General features: G+C 42.7%; 2 protein-coding genes across 2 annotated transcripts; one reads left to right on the forward strand and one right to left on the reverse strand.

The window, feature by feature from the left end:
* Positions 1–3,400: 3,400 nt before the first annotated feature.
* Positions 3,401–6,538, forward strand: FBXO39 (F-box protein 39; the record flags this gene model as incomplete). Its single annotated transcript, XM_082294745.1, has 3 exons — positions 3,401–4,414; positions 5,198–5,374; positions 6,410–6,538. The coding sequence occupies 3 exons, from the start codon at positions 3,401–3,403 to the stop codon at positions 6,536–6,538; spliced, it is 1,320 nt and encodes a 439-aa protein (XP_082150871.1).
* A 717-nt stretch (positions 6,539–7,255) lies between these two features.
* On the reverse strand, positions 7,256–15,733 carry TEKT1 (tektin 1). Its single transcript, XM_082294564.1, has 7 exons — positions 11,587–15,733; positions 11,048–11,213; positions 10,686–10,814; positions 10,125–10,268; positions 8,701–8,923; positions 7,908–8,104; positions 7,256–7,632 (listed from the first exon to the last, which is right to left on the reverse strand). Exons 1-7 carry the CDS (start codon positions 11,774–11,776, stop codon positions 7,473–7,475), a joined length of 1,209 nt encoding a protein of 402 aa, XP_082150690.1. The 5' UTR covers positions 11,777–15,733; the 3' UTR covers positions 7,256–7,472.
* Positions 15,734–17,008: the final 1,275 nt, after the last annotated feature.

Genomic DNA, 17,008 nt, shown 5'->3' on the forward strand with positions numbered 1-17,008 from the left:
CAAAGTACAAAGCAGTGTAAAAAAAAGAGAAATGGAAACTGTGGCACAATATATTTGGTTACACTTGCCTGAAACAAGAAAACCAGAGCTGAGCAGACTTTTACTTGGAGGCTTGAAAGAGAACAGGATTGATTTCTACAGCCGTTTAGGCTTGTGCAAATCCATAAAGAAGCCTCATACTGCAATTCCACTGCTAATTTGAGAGATAGAATGCTCTATGAGTGCAATTTTTTTGTTTGTGTCTCAGATCAAGATCTGGTATTCCCAAATTTTTGCCTTCTTTATCAAAAACAACCTTCCACTGCGAGACAAGTTTACGCAGCTGCTGTTGTCTCCTGCTGTACTTGCTAGCTGAAGGCTCCTGCTTCAGTCACAGTTATGATTGTGGAAACGTAAGTCCTGAAACAGACAGGATTATTATTAGTAGAAGGTTTTGGTGGGAAGGGCTAAAATGCCAGTTACCTAAATCCCATATGACAATTCAAACATATGTACACATATACTTTCAATTCTTGATTTTTCACTTGCTAGCAAATATGATTCAGGTGAAATGTCCCGAGAGAGCCACTGCCGTCCTACGGTTACAATGATCAAACGGGTATTGCACAGGACAGCGCGCTGCTCTAGTTCTCTTGGAAGCCACGGCTGTCTGCGGTAGTCCCCGGCCGGGCCCCTGGACACGCCCGGGCCCAGGCCTCGTCCGATCCGATCCGAGCCGCTCTCGCCGCAGGGACCCCGCTCTGCTGGCACTGCCCGCGCTCCCCGCCGCCAGCCGCGGCAGACCCGCCGTGCCGCCACATCGGGGTAACGAGACACGGCGGCACCGGGCGGGCCCAGCTAGTGCCGTTATTGCACCCACCGGGACGATAGAAACAAGTGCGAAAAGTACCGCCAAGGCCGGAGGAGACGGGCTGGGGAAAAGCGGGCCGCGACCGGGCCGCGCGGGTTAGTACTCACTCAGTGCACCGGGAGCGGGACCGAGCTGCCACCTTCCTCCGGGAGCTGCCGTGTGCGCCGCCACCACGTTCGAACACCGCCCCGCCCCCTCCGAGCCCCCGGATTGGCGCCGCCGCCGCCGCCGCCCGCCACAATTGGCTGGGCCCCGCGCACGCGCGGCTGCCGTTACTCGGCCTGGCGCGCGCGTGGCCGCCGCGAGCCGGGGCGGGGGGGGCGCGTCCCGGGCCCGCAGCGACGCAACCGCAGGGGCTGCGCTGCCGCCTCCCGCGGGCCTGGTGCCTCTGCGGACCTCGGCCCAGAGATCCGCGTCAGCTGAGTAGTAAAAGGACTCAGGCTGGGTTGCCCACTTGGGTATCCAAGCCACAGCTCCTGTTACTTCTGGTAATTATCGGCCAAAGTCTTAGAAGGTTTTTGTTTGTTTGCTTTTACTCCACGGGCTTCTGCAGCTCTTGCTGGAGGCGACAGCTGGTGTAACTGTCCTTGTGGGACCGTAAACCATCCGGGATGCCCTCTGAAGCAGATCGGGCAGCAAAGAGGCCCAAGTGTAGCGGATGTATTTGTTCAGCCGTGGGGGATTTTGTTTTGATTTGGATTTTTTTCTTACTCGAGAGGCAAACAAGACATGCAAAGCATTCATTTCTCTTTATAAAACTTCTACCTGAAAAAAATTGCTCTAGAAAGAGCTATAGCAGCATCTGTTTTTTTCCAAAGATTTGTTTTCCCCCCACCAAGTTAAACTCAGAGCTGACAGCTAAAGACACCTCCTTAGCTAAGACTTAAAGTGATGAGGCAGCCAACCCAGTAACGCTGCAGGATACCTCTTGAATCTCACCACTGGCTTACAAACATACTTTTTACGAATTCCTAAGAGCTCTGGTTTTAAAAAAGTTCCACGTGATGGTGTTTGTACCCTTTTGTATTCACACACTAAAAATTATGAGTATAGTGTAATAAACACCCTTTATTAACAGATGTGTTTCTATGTATTGCAGCCCTATATGCTGTTCTGCTTTCCTCTGTCCATTGACTTTCAGGGCTTCCAGGTAGCTGAAGTGTTAGCCCGCTTCTCCTGTGTCCTCCCGGCCCTCAATCTCTATAGCAGAAGTTTCAGGTTCTTCTCACTAGCAAACTGGAGCTTCAGCTACCATATTTGAAGACTTGGCTTGGATTTTTGGACATTGATCTAGAGACCTCCTAAATGACTGATGGTTCTGCAAAACAAAGAGCTCTTCTTGGGGATAATACGAGAGAGAGAGAGTCGGGTGGTAATCAGACCACGTGCTCAGTTTCTAAGGGTTGTCTTGATAGCTGGGGATTTGGATTGCCACTTTGAATGGCAAGAGTGGGCAGAGGAATCCCTAAGAACAGAAACGGTGCTAATTGAAAAGAGTGTGTGTACAGGCAGAGAGATTCTGTGTGACATAAGAACCATAGGCCAAAAGGCAAACAGCAGATTGAAGCTGAACTGGGGGCTGTCAGCCTGACCTTTCCTGCCCATTTATAAAATTAAAATAGAAATATCTGAGCCTTTGTAGTTGTAAACAGACTCTTATGGATCTGCATGTTTTCTTCTTCTTATGGTGCATTTCTTGTTTCCATCCATTTCAACTTTTTTTATCCAGCAGAATATCACATGCAAAGTAGAAAAGGTAGACTGTTTGGAGATTGGCATATTGTACTTTTGAGTCGGATCTTCCTGTAAGTCCTGTCAGACAAGAAGCCTAGATTTCTGGGGTAGACCATTAGAAAGTATCACTTGATGTTTTTCCAGTTTCACCCCCAAAAGCCAAGGAATGATTTTTCAAGCAGACATGATTAAGACACGTGTATTACAGGGAAGGGAAGTAAATACATCCTGAATTTTAGCCTCTGCAAAGGTACTAGCAAAACACTAGCTTTCCATGGCCATGCTTATTATACTCAACAGGGATTTTACCTGAATCTAAGGCAGGGTACTAATTGTCGTGGAATGGTACCCCAGAAGGCTAGGAAAAGTCATTAGTGCTAATTTTGCACTGATGGTCCAGTTCAAATGTATACAGCCCAAAGAACTGAGTACTTTTAAACACTAGGCAACAGAGCACAAACCATGATCTATTAACTGCAGCTGATGCTAGCCAAAGGCTTCTTAGAGGGTGGCTGCTGTAGCAGCAGTTGATACCCCATCCCTGTTTAGCTAAACTGAAGGTGAAGGCCAAAAAGTTAAAAGATGTGTCCTATGCTTGTACTGTGATTGTTCTTCACTCTTTTTTTTTTTTCTTTTGGTTTAGGTAAGACTATAGTTTAGACTCAAGAGCTTTGACTCTGATTGTTTGTTTTGATTGTGAAGAAGCAAACTTTCATCCATTTGTTTAGAAGCCTATTATGTTGGGATTGGCAAGAAATCGACCCACAGCTTTCTGCATGTAGGTTTGACTCAAGACCCAGAAGAGAAGTCCTCTCAATGGAAGATGACAGTGAACCCGAGCAAAGCTCCTGGGCCTATCTACCTGATGTCTGTCTGAGGCATGTCTTCCATTGGTTAGATGACAGGGACAGATCGCGGGCTGCCTTGGTCTGTAAAAAATGGAGTTGCACCATGTGCTCTGGATCTCTCTGGAGATGCAGAACCATCACCTTCTATGGCCAGCCATCAAGGGCACGCACACTGGAGTTTCAAAGTGCACTGTGGTATACCAAAAAATTTGGCAAGTATTTGAAGCACCTTGAGATTAAGTTATCGAATCCTTACAATACTCCCTTTATCAAAAAATTTCAAGTGATTATGAGAGGTCTTCTTTCACACCTGGGTAAGTGTAATAGTCACCTAGTATCCCTGAGCATCAAGTACCTAGAATTAGACTGCTTGATCTGGAAAAATGTGGTTAGGGCTCAGTTTATCAAGAACTTAGCTGCCTTCCTGAAAAGAATGAGCAATCAGCTTGATTATCTTAACTTAAAAGGAGCAAGAATAACTTTGGAAGAAGGCTGTGAGCTTCTGAATTCTCTGAGCAGCTTGACAAATAGAAGCTTTATATCTGAAATCAATATTGAGGATTTCTTCAGTCTCCACCTTTCTGTCTACAGCAGTGCCTTGTTCCACCAAACTATGTCGAAGTTCCACAGCCTGACCATCCTGACTTTCAATTATAGTTGCATCTCTGATGAACTGCTGGACATCCTGCGGGAGCACAGCTCTCATTCCCTGTGCACCTTGAATATTAAGTGTCATATCCATGACCCTCATGGGCAAGTGGTCTCAGGAATGGCATGGGCAAACCTGGCAAAGAGAGCCCCAAAACTGAACGTGAACTTCTTCTTTGAAAGAGTCATGAAGCATGATCACCTAGCTAGGATCCTGCTAGTGGAGATCCCAGTTAGGAGCATCAGCCTACGGAGCTGTTATTTTAGTGACCCAGACTGGACAATGAGACCTACCCTCACCAACCTTCTCCCAGCTTACTGGCATGGTCTGCAGGTAAGGGAAACAATAGGGACACCCTACTGCAGCATCACAAAGCTAAGCAAAATAATCATGTAGGCCTTCTGCATAATAGCAGTTAGCAATAGAAGTTCCTGACTGCTTCAGTGTTACGTTCAGGGGGCAGTTTTTATGTGAGTCATTTCAGTGTTTCAGCTATAGTGTGTTGATGAAATTATCCTTGTCCATTTATTACCCACCATGATGCTATCAGGCCGCTCTATTTTGGCAATGCATAAATGTCGTACAGCACATCTAAATTAACTAGTGCCCGTGTCAAAGCCCGTCAGTGTCACAAGGGATGTGTCACCAAAGGTTTGCCACAGCTGACCCACGTAAGTGAGCATCAGGTCTTTGCATGCCAGAGGGAAACACGTGGCCTTACACCTGATGGTTGCTGACAGCTTTCTGTAAGTCCTGTTGCATTGCAGAGTTTCCAGTAAACACCAGAGATCTGTAAAGCTTTCTAGAAACCATCACTGGCTCTACTCTTGTCTCTGGGATAATTTTCAGGATGTCAGATAAGATCATGGCATGACTGTGGGTGCAGCATTTTCTAATGAATGCCCAAGGGATCAACCCATCTTAACAGGAAAGTGATTTACTGTAGCACATACACTGTTGTCATAATGCAAAACAAATTCTCAGCTAATGTCAAGGTACAAAATTGATCTGTTGACACGTGCTTTTGTTGGTTAACTTAGAAAACTATTTGTTGAATTCTAGTTACTGCACTCAACATCTGTTCAGTAGTACTAACTGTGTTCATTCTTTTTCAAGAAATTAACACTTGAATTGAACAATGACCATGAGTTGCTGGACAATGAGCTGCTACAGCTTATCTTATCATGCAAGAGGTTGTTTTTTCTGAAAGTCTGGGCATTTCTAAGTGCCAGCTTTATGGAGAGGCTGCTACAAAACCGTGCAGAAAGGAAATGCGTTTTGACTACCATAAAGGTAAGACTGTGCTTCAAAACTCCCATTTCCATTCTTGCTCCTATACCCAAAGGTCTCCGTGCCCAGGCAAAGGTCACTTACAGAAGTGTTAATATAACTATCTTCCCTATGTTATGCCTTAGTACTAAAGAGCTTGGGAACCACTCATAGAAATGGGGCTTTCCGATCTACTTAGCCACATACAGATACTATAAAAGTTTAATATGATGTCCAAAAAAATCCAGAAGCCCTTCCTAGACTGGCATTCCCTCTGTCACCTCTAGTTCAAGCCCTCTCCCACTTCTAGGGTTTCTCAGTCACCTCTCAGGTTCAGTGCTTATGTCTATGCTTAAACCAAGGAAGGTGGACTGAATCCCACTAAATAGCAAAAAGATGTAAGCACATCACACCCTTTAGGGATCCTGTGTTGAACTGGGGCCAGGCCACGACTGTAGCTGGTGTAAACCATGCTGACATGCTACTTTGTGTGCTACAGTCTGAATTCAGTAGGTCCTCACAGATCTGTGCAGATCCCAGGGATGCAGCAGTTCTGGGGGGTAAAAAGAACCTTGCTCTTCCTGTCTGAGTCAGCACAGGCAGACAGCCGGGACAACCACAAAACCACAGCTAAAAGACAAAGAGTAAATTTGTTTCCCTTCCTTTGCTCACCGAGGGATCCCCAAAGCAGCCCCCAGGTGGACACACACAAGTGGAGATGTAAGCACAGTTAAACTCGGTCCATGCCAGAGGGTCACTGGCTGGTCTTATCAAGGGCTATTCCCATCTGCAAGATCACCTGAATGATTTACAATCCTCCTCGCTAGTCTTCCACTATTTAACCCATTCCTCGCACCACCTCCCAAAAATTCTTTGGCAGGAGATGATGTTTTCAGTCAGTTGGGGGTGGGAAGAGAGTAAAGCTCAAGATTCTCTTCAAATTCAAGGAATTTTGCTTCTCTAGATTCCTTCTTAGTCACAGATGCTTCTTGTTGCCACGAGCTTTAATGGGCCAAGCTCCCTGTATCTGAGAGATGTTACTGCTGTTTGTGCATACAGGTCAGGATTTATACAGCCCAAGATGACAGCACTGAGGAGGAGCAGCTGTTGGCTGATATTTACAGGAAGTTCAAGTACCTGATTGACTCAGAACTTAATTATTTTGTCATTACCTACCCAATGGTGTAAACTACAGGGAGAGAAGAACACCCAGTGACATCTGCATTAGCGGATCCTTCGGAGGGCTTTGGTAAGGTATTTGAATCTTGACAGCAATGCCTCTGAAAGGGAGTTATCATTCCAGCAAGAGAGAGGCAAGGGACGATTTTAAACTCCATGCATTAAAATGTTGGACTTGGGAACTGGACTCCTTTGTCTCCAGCACCATTTATTCTTGCCCTTGCTTTGTTTTTCCTTGCCAGAACCAAAGGAAGCAGTGATCCCTTTTGCACCCTTACAGGCATCTCTGTTAAAAATAAGACCCTCCTCTTTTTTCAGCACTTCTTGTTGTAGAGCTTCAAACACTTTACCTTTGAAGCCTATCTCATTGTGTCCATTTTACGAATAGGGAAACTGAGACCTGGGGTGAGGAAGTGATTCTCCCAAAGTCAACCTTGACTTGATCTTGATTCAGATGCAGACAGATGTACTATCTAGTGTATCTAGTTAAGCTAGTTAAGTCCTATTAAGTTTGTCATGCTGCCTAGTTCTTAGCAGCAGATGCTAAGATAAAAACAAAACATAGCATGGCTAGTCCTGAGAGACATCCCTCCCACTTGCCCAGCTCTCCAACAAGTGATTTATGAGGATATTCCTGCTCTAGCTTCCACAGAGTCCTCTTTTGACACATTTCAGTGGCAAAAGATATCATTGGTTACACATGAGAGAAACATGGAAGAAGAGGCATTTCTCATTATTCTGGAATTTTATTGCCAAGTGGAAGATTTCATCAAATGTTTTAGAGCATAGATAGCTGTGAAACAGATAGCTGTAAGTACTAGGTCTGTTTTAATTACCTTGCACAACTAGACAGCATTGAGCCAAGCCAATAAATTTGGAAGTTTGTAAATAAAATTTCAGCAGGAGCTGGTTCTTTGGAGCACAGTCCCCCAGTATGATGACTTCAGTAATTGTTTATGTAAAGAGACTCTCTCATTTGCATGCACAGCACTTCATCAATGTACAGTGTATTCTCCTTGACCTTGATCTCTTCCTCCAAGGAAAGCTGTCGGCAGCTCAGGCGTTTCAGCTCTGTCTCAGCCTGTGCCAATGCATCCTTTAATCTAATAGGGAAAACAGAGGCAGCCATTAGTTGAAAACACATGAATAGGGTTTTTTTCTCATATGGGTTAGGAATTCTGAGCAAGAAAAAAGAAAGATGGAAAGGGATTCATGGAGACAATATCCATGCAACTTCCCTTAAAGTGTCCTGCCCTTAAGAGAAAAGCAACTCCCAACTTTTCAGGGAGAATAGCTGGGACCCGTTGTTACTCTGACACATTAAATTAAAACCAGTAATCTATACCACAGATTTTCCTCTTGCATAATTTCTACTCACCTTTGAATATTTTTGGTAATCTCTTGAACTTCATTCATCAGGCTGCAGTGCACTGTGTCATAGCACAGCTCCACATTGGGGCGATGGTTTCTTGCTTCCAGGCGGGTTTGAGCCACTTTTACAGGTCCTTCTTTATCAGCAATTGCTTTCTTTAAGGCTGCAATGTTCTTCTCCTGTGAGGCAGTCTCATCCATTACCTTAACAAATCCAACAACGAAATTCTGCACACCGCCTCTTACAATGTGTGAGATCATCATCATCATCATCTTTAATAGTTGTAACAATCACAGTAACACTCATTATGTTGTTAGTTCATCAAACAATATTTTGCAAAACTTAGCCAGGCGTATGATTCTGTCATTGGAAAGCAGATGACACTGTTCTGGGTGAACCCAGAAATTTATGCTCAGCAATTAGTTTTTAATATTAATACTCAGTTTTCATGTGTCAAATTTTGAGCACATTGACCCTGCTTTTATCAATTATCAGGCTCTTATATCACAATCCTCAAAAAGCTATAGGAGCCCCTTGCAACTAAAAATCACAAGGAAAATCCTCACTTTACTGATGGCTACAACAACATTTAGATTGAATAAGTGACTCCAGAAATGCATCTCTGTGGTGGTGCACACAGAACCAAGAAAAAAAAATCTAAGGTGACTTTTACGGAGGAGGGAGAAGGGAACAAAAAGGAACACGTGGCAGATAAGTGCTACCCACTGGACTGGGAAAACCAGTAGATAACTAAAGCCCAGTGCTTCCACTTTTTCACTGACTGTCCCCTATGACTTACCATTGCAAGAAATGTCTCTAGCTTGTGCTTGGCATCCTTGACTTCCTTCACCCTATTTCTAAAAGCAATATTCACCATCTCACATTGCTTGCGCATGTCATTTGCCGTCTGTGAGAGAATGCTATCAATAAGCGCCTTCAGTGCCAAAGAATTGTTTCTTTGCTTGTCAGCCTTTCCAACATTTATGTTTGAGAAATCTATCCAGTCCTCAGGGCTAACAAAACTGAAAGAGATTCAAAATAAAAGGTCACCAACAGACAGCAGCAGGCCCTCTATGACTTCATAAATCTGTAATTATGCCACAAAATCAAGAACAAAGCAGTACTTTTAACTGCATGTCCCAGTAAGCGCCACTTGTCCTGGGAATTCTACAGATACAAAATAAAGGCTCTGTCACAATAATTTTGTAATGAAGTAGATGAGAGTCAGATGAAAACAAATTCGCTAGAGTCATAGAGTAACTTTGCTATAACTTTCTTTTCCCCTGGCGACGGATTAAGTTATTGTGGGGGGAAACACACATAATAGCCAGTATTTCTTAGAACATCTTTCATTAATAAAGCTGTTACTATTCACAGCAGATAGCTATTTACACAACACAGTCACTTATTCTCTCACACAGTTCACCTGTGCGACACTTACAGTACCTGCCTGGAGCAATAGTTGAGAAGCCCAGCCCCAACTGTATCTCCAGAATTAGAGGGTCATCCTTGCTGTGGCTTGCAGGTGGGTGTTTGGAAAGTTCCTCAGAGGGTTCATTCCTTGTTTAATTGGGTGGCTATATAAAGTTGTAATTGTCATTTGCACACAGCAGGCAACACCATTCTGGGTGTGGTCTGAGTTACACAACCTGTTGTTGATGCACGCTGACGTGATGGCAGCAAGAGCTGTCAGTCTCTTGGTGTTACAAGTTTGCCAGTTGTTCCATAGCAAGAGTGACTTCCTGAGGCTCTCACACACATTGCTTTCTCAGTATGGTTCCTCTTTTCAGCGCATTTTTCTGTGGTAGCTATTTTTCCATTTAAACCTTTCACACTAACTAACCCATGCAGAAGGGGCACATTTGACAGGTTAATGACTGAGTCAGAAACTGATTCCACACCTCAGGTGTCCCAGTCCAGCATTCTCCCCACTGGGACACTCTGGGAGAGGAAAGAAGTTAAGGGCAGTAAATCTATTCTGTGTTTAAACAATTTGTGAAATTCTTCCTTAGCTAACGACGAACTTCAAAAACTTCTACTAAACTGGAGTTCACTGGGAGCATAATTATTGTGATACAAAAAAGTGATGGACAGAAGTATAAGAAGCAGTTAGTTGATGAAAAGATAAAGCCTGTTTTACACAAAACTAATCTTGCTGTTACTGGGACAGCCCACATTATCTGTATAATTATCATATGTTTGTTGAACTAAAGAACCACTTACTTTCCTTCCAGTTTCATTGCATTGTCAGCATATATGATATGAGGAGTGTCGTTTGTCAAGCTAGCACAGTAATCATCAATCGTCAAAGCTGTGAATTTGTCCTTCAGATCCATTTCCAGGTTGTATTTTGCTGAACGGTTTCGTCTAGGAGAAGAAACAACCAAACTCTTAAGACAAAGTGTAGACACTCACAGGTGTCCTTAATATGCATGCATACATGCATTAGGTAATTCAAATGCTGTTATGGAAATATTAGCGTATGAACTCTTATTTGTCAAGTCACAAAATCTACAGCATGAAGCTGCCTTTCTATAAATTGATGGTACAATTCACATTGAAATTAAAGGCACAGGACTGAATCACGAGAAGACCAAGGATCAAGTGCAAGTACTTTGTATTCTACATGCAGAGCATCTCACCATTACTGATTGGCCTCCTGCAACTGTTTAGCATTGAAGATAATTTAGGACCTGTGCTCAGCCTGACCCTACAACTTCTCAGTATTGCAGCTGTCTTAATTTTCATCTAATTAGTGTTCTATTGTGCCCTTTGCCTCTGCACCTGATTTGCTCATTGGTTTGTTCCAATGTACGTCCAAGTAAAGCAATAATCCCCTGGAGGACTTCAGCTTCCTTCAGTAGTTCCTGTTCCACTTCATCATGCACCAAGTCAATCCCAACTCTCCTCTGCCTAAATAAAAAAAGGAAAAACCATCAACCACATTGTTCAAATGCTTGCATCTAACAGATGATGATATTCAGCTTTCCCCAGTGTATGAACACCTAAATCAGACTGTGACTCCACTGCAAAGAGAGTCAGGCCTTTAGTTTGCAGGGGGTTTTTTTTTATTATTTGTTAAAGGCTCATTACCTAGATTTTTTTTTTTTTCTCTCCTTGAATGCTTTTCTTCTTAATCATCTCACCTGTACAGGAGACACTTTTGGGCAACGACAAGTGGCTCTTTGCAGCTCTCCAAAGCTCTCTCCAGCCTATTCTTGAAAGTCAACAATACCTCTGTTTCATGAACAATTTGTTCTAGCTTGTTATCTAATTCTTGCTTCCAGAATTTTATTTCTTCCCGTCTCTGTTCTGTAGAATCAAAATAACAAACGTGTATTAATACGGGCCCATTTTATGAGCAAGAGGACTGTAGCTCAGATCTTAGATATGGCTAAAAATAGACTTATTCTACAGTGGACTGCCTGTAGTGCTGTGGGCTGTGTGGAAACAGTTTTGCAACCCCGTGTCAGGAGGTTTGGTTAAAATAGCTTTTTGTGTGTTTTGTAGTAAAAATAAAGAGTCTGCCTCAAAATATTTTATAAAATATTTTTGATTTTTCCATGACATCAACAAGCATGGCATTGACACATACTCCTGTTCATTACCAACTAGTTTGTTAAGTCTGTCTTAAACATATAGCTCAAATAATGCGTCTTGACCCTTGTAGAAGACATGGGATTACCTATTTTCTTATTGACATCGCTTTGGGTTTTTTGAGTTGTCTTTTCGATTTCATCCACCAGCCTCCAACTCTCAGCTGTCACACATTCTGACCTGGATTTCTGGGACTCTGTACTGGCACGCTGCATCCTGTTTGCAGTGTACCATTCTGAGGGATGAAATTTAGATGTATCTTGCAACAGTCTGGCCATTGTTATTTGGAAGGTTTCTGGATATAATGCAGGTTAGTTCTTGTAATGTGGAACCTGAAAACAGAAATAGCATTACATTTAGCTGCAGAAGCAAGAAGGGGAGAAGACGGGTCCATGCGGATGAGAAATATTTTGTTCTTTTTACCTGCAAAATGACACTGATATGAAAATAATAGATGTCTTGCTCAAAGTTCCCCAAGTCTTTGCTGATGTGTAGGGAAGAATGTGCTGATGTGTTTGGAGTGGGAGAGTGAAGAAACAGAAGAATTTGTGAGTGGAGTTTAGGAGGAGAGAAGTGGAACTGACAGGAAAAGATGGACTATGCAATAGGAAGAAGGGAAAGGAGACCTGTGGAGGAGGCTGGAATAACTAAACAAGCAACCACAGAAAACAAGAGAAAAAGTGAACAAATACAAAAGATAAATAGCCTCCCAGATGTTGGAGAAGTAAACACCTTTCAAGAATATGGCTGGAGAGATGGATAAAATCTAGATTGTAAAAAGAAATGGAATAATAGAATTCTTAAGGTTGGAAAAGGCCACTAAGATCATTGAGTCCAGCTGTTAATGCAGCGTGGCTGTGTTCACCACTAAACCATATCCTCAGGTGCCAAATCCGCATGCCTTTTGAACATATCCAGGGATGGCAATTCCACCACTTCCTAGGGCAGCCTGTTCCAATGCCTGATTAGGCAATTTTTTTCTAATGATGATTAGGAAAAAAAAAAACCAAAAAAAAACCACAACCAAAAAAAACCCAATGCAACCCAACTGACCAAAAACCCCACGACCACACAACACAACAAAACAAAACAAAAAACAAAACAAAAAAAAAAAAAAAAAAAAAACAACCCCAAACCAAAACGGGACCTGAAAAGCTGAAGGCGGAACTTCAGCAGGCAAATGAAGAAATGGGAAAGTCCGGAAAGGACTAAAGTAGAACAAAGAACAAAGCATACCGGGACACTTGTTTAATGGAGGGAGAAACCAATGCCCTGAATTTTTGCAAAGCAGTTTGATTATCTATTTTCCTATTCTTGCAGTATGCTCATCCAGTATTCCCGAGACAGCTCCTGAGCCCAAATGCCCACAACTGCTCCCCAGCAACACACAGCTCTGCCCACATTCCATTCAGCACAGCTACCCTTAACTTCCTTCTCCCTCCCACACCTCTCGACTGATACTTCTCCTCGACTGAGCTTGTTCTGTGTACATTATTTTTTGATAGTTTCCAGAGCTTCTGACAGTAATTCTGAATTGATTTGTTGTAGAAATGCATAAGGATTGTGAAAGCAAACAAGAAGTGTGTTAAGTACCTAGCTATCTAAAATGTGAGTCATAAAATACCTTAGTAGTATACTCCATCTCTGTGTCAACAATATTCTTTCCTGGGAGAGAAGATATTGGAAGCCAGACAGAAGAGATGAAGGAGATAAAAAGCATGACATCAGATGGTGCTATAGTTTAGACCAGAGCAGAGTTTCTCAGAGTGAAACCCAACAACGTTCAGAAAGATCACAAAATGATAAAGAAGCAACGTTGGTCAGAAAGAAGCAGAGCTGGTCCTGGACAGAAAAGCGGGAAGCAACTGCAATTGTTAGCTGCGAAAACAATGCAGTGACAGCTAGAAAGCTGCTAATTATCTTCCTTCTCTTTCAAACAGTGGTCATTAAAACTGGTAACTACAGTGCCTTTCATGCCAGCTGACATGTAAACAGAAATACGCAAGTATTCTGGAAGGGCAAAAAAGGACTTTCAGCTGAAGAAACACTGTCTTACAGAAAAATGCAGGTATTTCAGAGTTAGCCAAAGAAAAATACAGGCTTCAGAAGACAGGTTTAATGCTAGAACTGAAGCCATTGGCCTGAGAGAAGGAGGCCTTAGAGATTCAAGAAGCAACAGAGACTGGGGTGCAAGGTAAGCAAGGAAAATGAGCAATATATGCTAACACATGTAGGAAAGCTGCAGTCACAGACACTCAGCATGCTCCTGATGCACATGGAAGAGCAAAACTGTGACTAGGCTGAACAGTGATCAGAATCAATTACAAAGACTGCTACTGAGGCAGACCTGTAGATGAATTTGTATGGCACTGCACACATGAAGTCTGCAACTATTTGCACAAAAGGGCAGTGCTTCTATGGACTGTCGCTTGATTTGTACATTCAGGCCCCCCTTGGTCTAGGTAGACTTTTTTTTCCCTGATGGATTTTTTTACCAGGTTATCTACATTGCATAGTAAAATGCCTTAGTTAAAAACAGTATTTTTTTCCCCCCCACATGAACAGGTGGAGCAGGAACTGGAACCCTTTCCATAATAACTGAAAATTTTCCAATGGCTTCGGTGGATCTGAACGCACAGCTGGTTTGAACAGAGGTTTACTTTGGCTCACATGAGTATGGATCAGGCTGCATATTAGTTGTCTTCTGCAAAATTTTGTCATCTCTATTCCCAGTAACATTCCAAGGCTTTTAGAAATACTGGCAAATTTGAAAGGGATGACCAAATGATTCACAATGAATTGTTGAGATATCTGCATAGCAGTTGAGAACAATGAATGTCATGTTTCTGAAAATGTGCTCAGTCACCTTGAAAGCAGAGGAACCCCCCAGTGATGGCTCTCCACGACATTATTTTGAGACCGGTGGGACTTCATGCCGTTTTGTTCTGAAAACCCAGTATGTCATGCTGTCCTGTCCCAGAGTGTAGCGACACCGCCACAAAGTAATTAAAGCTACAAACCTCAAATCCGTTCCTCAGTGTCTGCTACCGTAAAACACAACTTCCTTTTAAACCGTTAATACGAAATTTACAACTGATCCTGCAATATGAATTATACGACAGAAGAAAGCTTTAGTTTTAGCTCAGGTGGTTTTCTCTACCGACTTACAGAGGTAGAAAACGGCTCCAGAGCCGCCGGAGCTGCGTGCAGCGGACGGTCCCACCGCGCTCCCCGCCCCTCCCGGGCCGCCGCTCGCAGCCTCTGTAACGAGCGGTCACGGGCGGGCGCGTCCGAGGGGCGATGGGCTGAGCCCTCGTGCTGCGGAGGCTCTGCCGGGTGGACGGACAGCGGCATCGCCTTTCCACACCACGTGTAAGCGCCCAGTTACAGCTGGATGAAAAAGTAAGTCCTCTTCTGCACAGCAGTAGGGGTAAACTAACACCAGCTCGCTTACCACATTCCACTGTAAAGCCTTTAAAAAGGATTTTACAAAGGATGTCTAACCTAAATCATTCTATGATTCTATGATTTCAGCTTTACCAGATTGCTCAGAGCCAAGGCCAAACTGACCTCGAATTTTTCCAGGGATGGGGAGCTCTCTGGGCCACCTATGCCAGTATTTTGTCACCCTCATTGTAAAAAATTTCTTCCTTATATCTAGTCTAAATCAACTTTTTTAGTTTTAAACTGTTAACCCTTGTTCTATCGCTACAGGCCCTACTGAAAAGTTTGTCCCCATCTTTCTTACAAGCCTCCTTTAAGTACTGAAAGGCTGCAGGAAGCTCTCCCCTGAGCCTTCTGCAGGCTGAACAGCCCCAGCCCTCTCAGCCTTTCTTCATAGATTATTTTGGACACTAGTGGAACACCAGAGTTCAGACCTATTACGTTAGTCTGCTTTGCAATTTCAGCAGCATTGAAAGAAAGCAGTTAATGATGCTGCAGTATTGGTTCAACCTAGAGAACTCTCCTACTTCAACACAGTTGCAGCAGCTTGGCTGACAGTTTGATTCTCTGAAGAATAAGACTATCTACGGTATTTTTCATGCACCCAATAAGGAACATGGCAACATACTTAATTTAGATCTAGACTCATTAATGCTGATTAGTTAGACTTCTCCACAGAAAACATGAGACTTTTCCAGACTGAGGACTTGGCCACTTCACAAATAATGAACCCATTTTCTACATCCAGACAAAATTCACAAGGAGCTTTTAAATTCATCTTACACAAAGCAATCCCATCTTTTATTTTGGACACTTTAAAACTACCTATGTAAGCCAGGTCAGGTTTAAATTAATGATACAGGCTGAACCTTTGGGATAGTTTTATATGTAATTACATATATCCAAGAATTTGCATGGGTTTGAGCATATGTTTAGATTAAACACTTTATTGGAAATATCACACAAAGGGAGAAGTGATGAAAGACATTCATCCAGTTATTATACTATAAAAGAGAAGGACTTTCCTGCTGTGGGAAGCTATATGCAAACATAATCTTAAAAAGTAGATGATGTCTCTGCTGACATTATCTTGAAAATACTGCACAGAACAAACTGCTTTAGCCTTTAAAAGTAGGATCACGTTGCCAACAAACAACCATAGATACGTTTTTAGATACAATACAGAAACATTAGAAAAGTTAAGAAACAGTCAATTTGTGTAAAATATATACTATGCCAACTTAATATATTGTTCTTTTATCACTCATGCTAAACACGCTGTCATATATACACACATGCTCTGCATTTTTTAAAAATAAAAATACTAAAAAATTAATTGGGGGCATACATTATATAATTTAAATTTAATCATACAATCAAATAGTTGATGTTATTAATATAGAGCAGGCCTCTTAACGCACAAAGCTGTAAGTTTTTCTAAAAGTATGTCATAGCACTATCTCCTTCATCTTCTTACACAAACCACCAATAGATCAGCTCAGCTTATAGTCCCACTTCCCTGCAAACAGGTTGCTGGTGAGTCCCAGGTATCTTTACCATCACCTCTCTGAAGCGGGAAGACTTTAGAAAACCTGTGCAAATACCTTGTGGGTAGCTGCAAAACCAGGCTAAATTACAGAAAGGATGTAGTTTCACCCTGGTGAATTGGCAATAACGTTACAATCTAAAACTTCCTTTATATAATTATATGCTATTAGGCCTAAATTGGCCAAGCACTTACCTGTGTCTTACCAAGCACTCACATAACACAGTAAAATCATCCGTGACCTGGGACTGTGAACGAACGCGATGTATGAAGCCAGTATTGCCCCTCTTGTGGTAGTTACAATGGAGCTTGGCTCTGCTACTCAATAAAAAGTATTCTACTGTAAGAATGTAAATAGGTATATTGTGTGTGCCAGTTGTGGACAGATTTCTCATCATGCGTAATCCAAACTCCTCCGAAACGTAAGTACAATGTGTTTATCCTTACAGTGCATTTGGTGGAGCTACAGGTGCATGCTTACTCCTTAGAATTATGGTCGTCCAAGACAGAGCAAAAAACT

This window comes from Coloeus monedula (genome assembly GCF_965178545.1).
Source record: "Coloeus monedula genome assembly, chromosome: 20".
Classification (NCBI taxonomy): Eukaryota; Metazoa; Chordata; class Aves; order Passeriformes; family Corvidae; genus Coloeus; species Coloeus monedula.

What these genes read in the sequence shown, in the direction of transcription:
- TEKT1 (XM_082294564.1), bottom strand. Translation starts at nt 11,776, where the DNA reads ATGGCCAGACTGTTGCAAGATACATCTAAATTTCATCCCTCAGAATGG. An exon ending in CGATGTCAATAAGAAAATAG is followed by an intron (nt 11,214 to 11,586) that starts GTAATCCCATGT and finishes TTGATTCTACAG; the next exon opens with AACAGAGACGGGAAGAAATA. An exon ending in TAGAGACATTTCTTGCAATG is followed by an intron (nt 8,105 to 8,700) that starts GTAAGTCATAGG and finishes GGATTTGTTAAG; the next exon opens with GTAATGGATGAGACTGCCTC.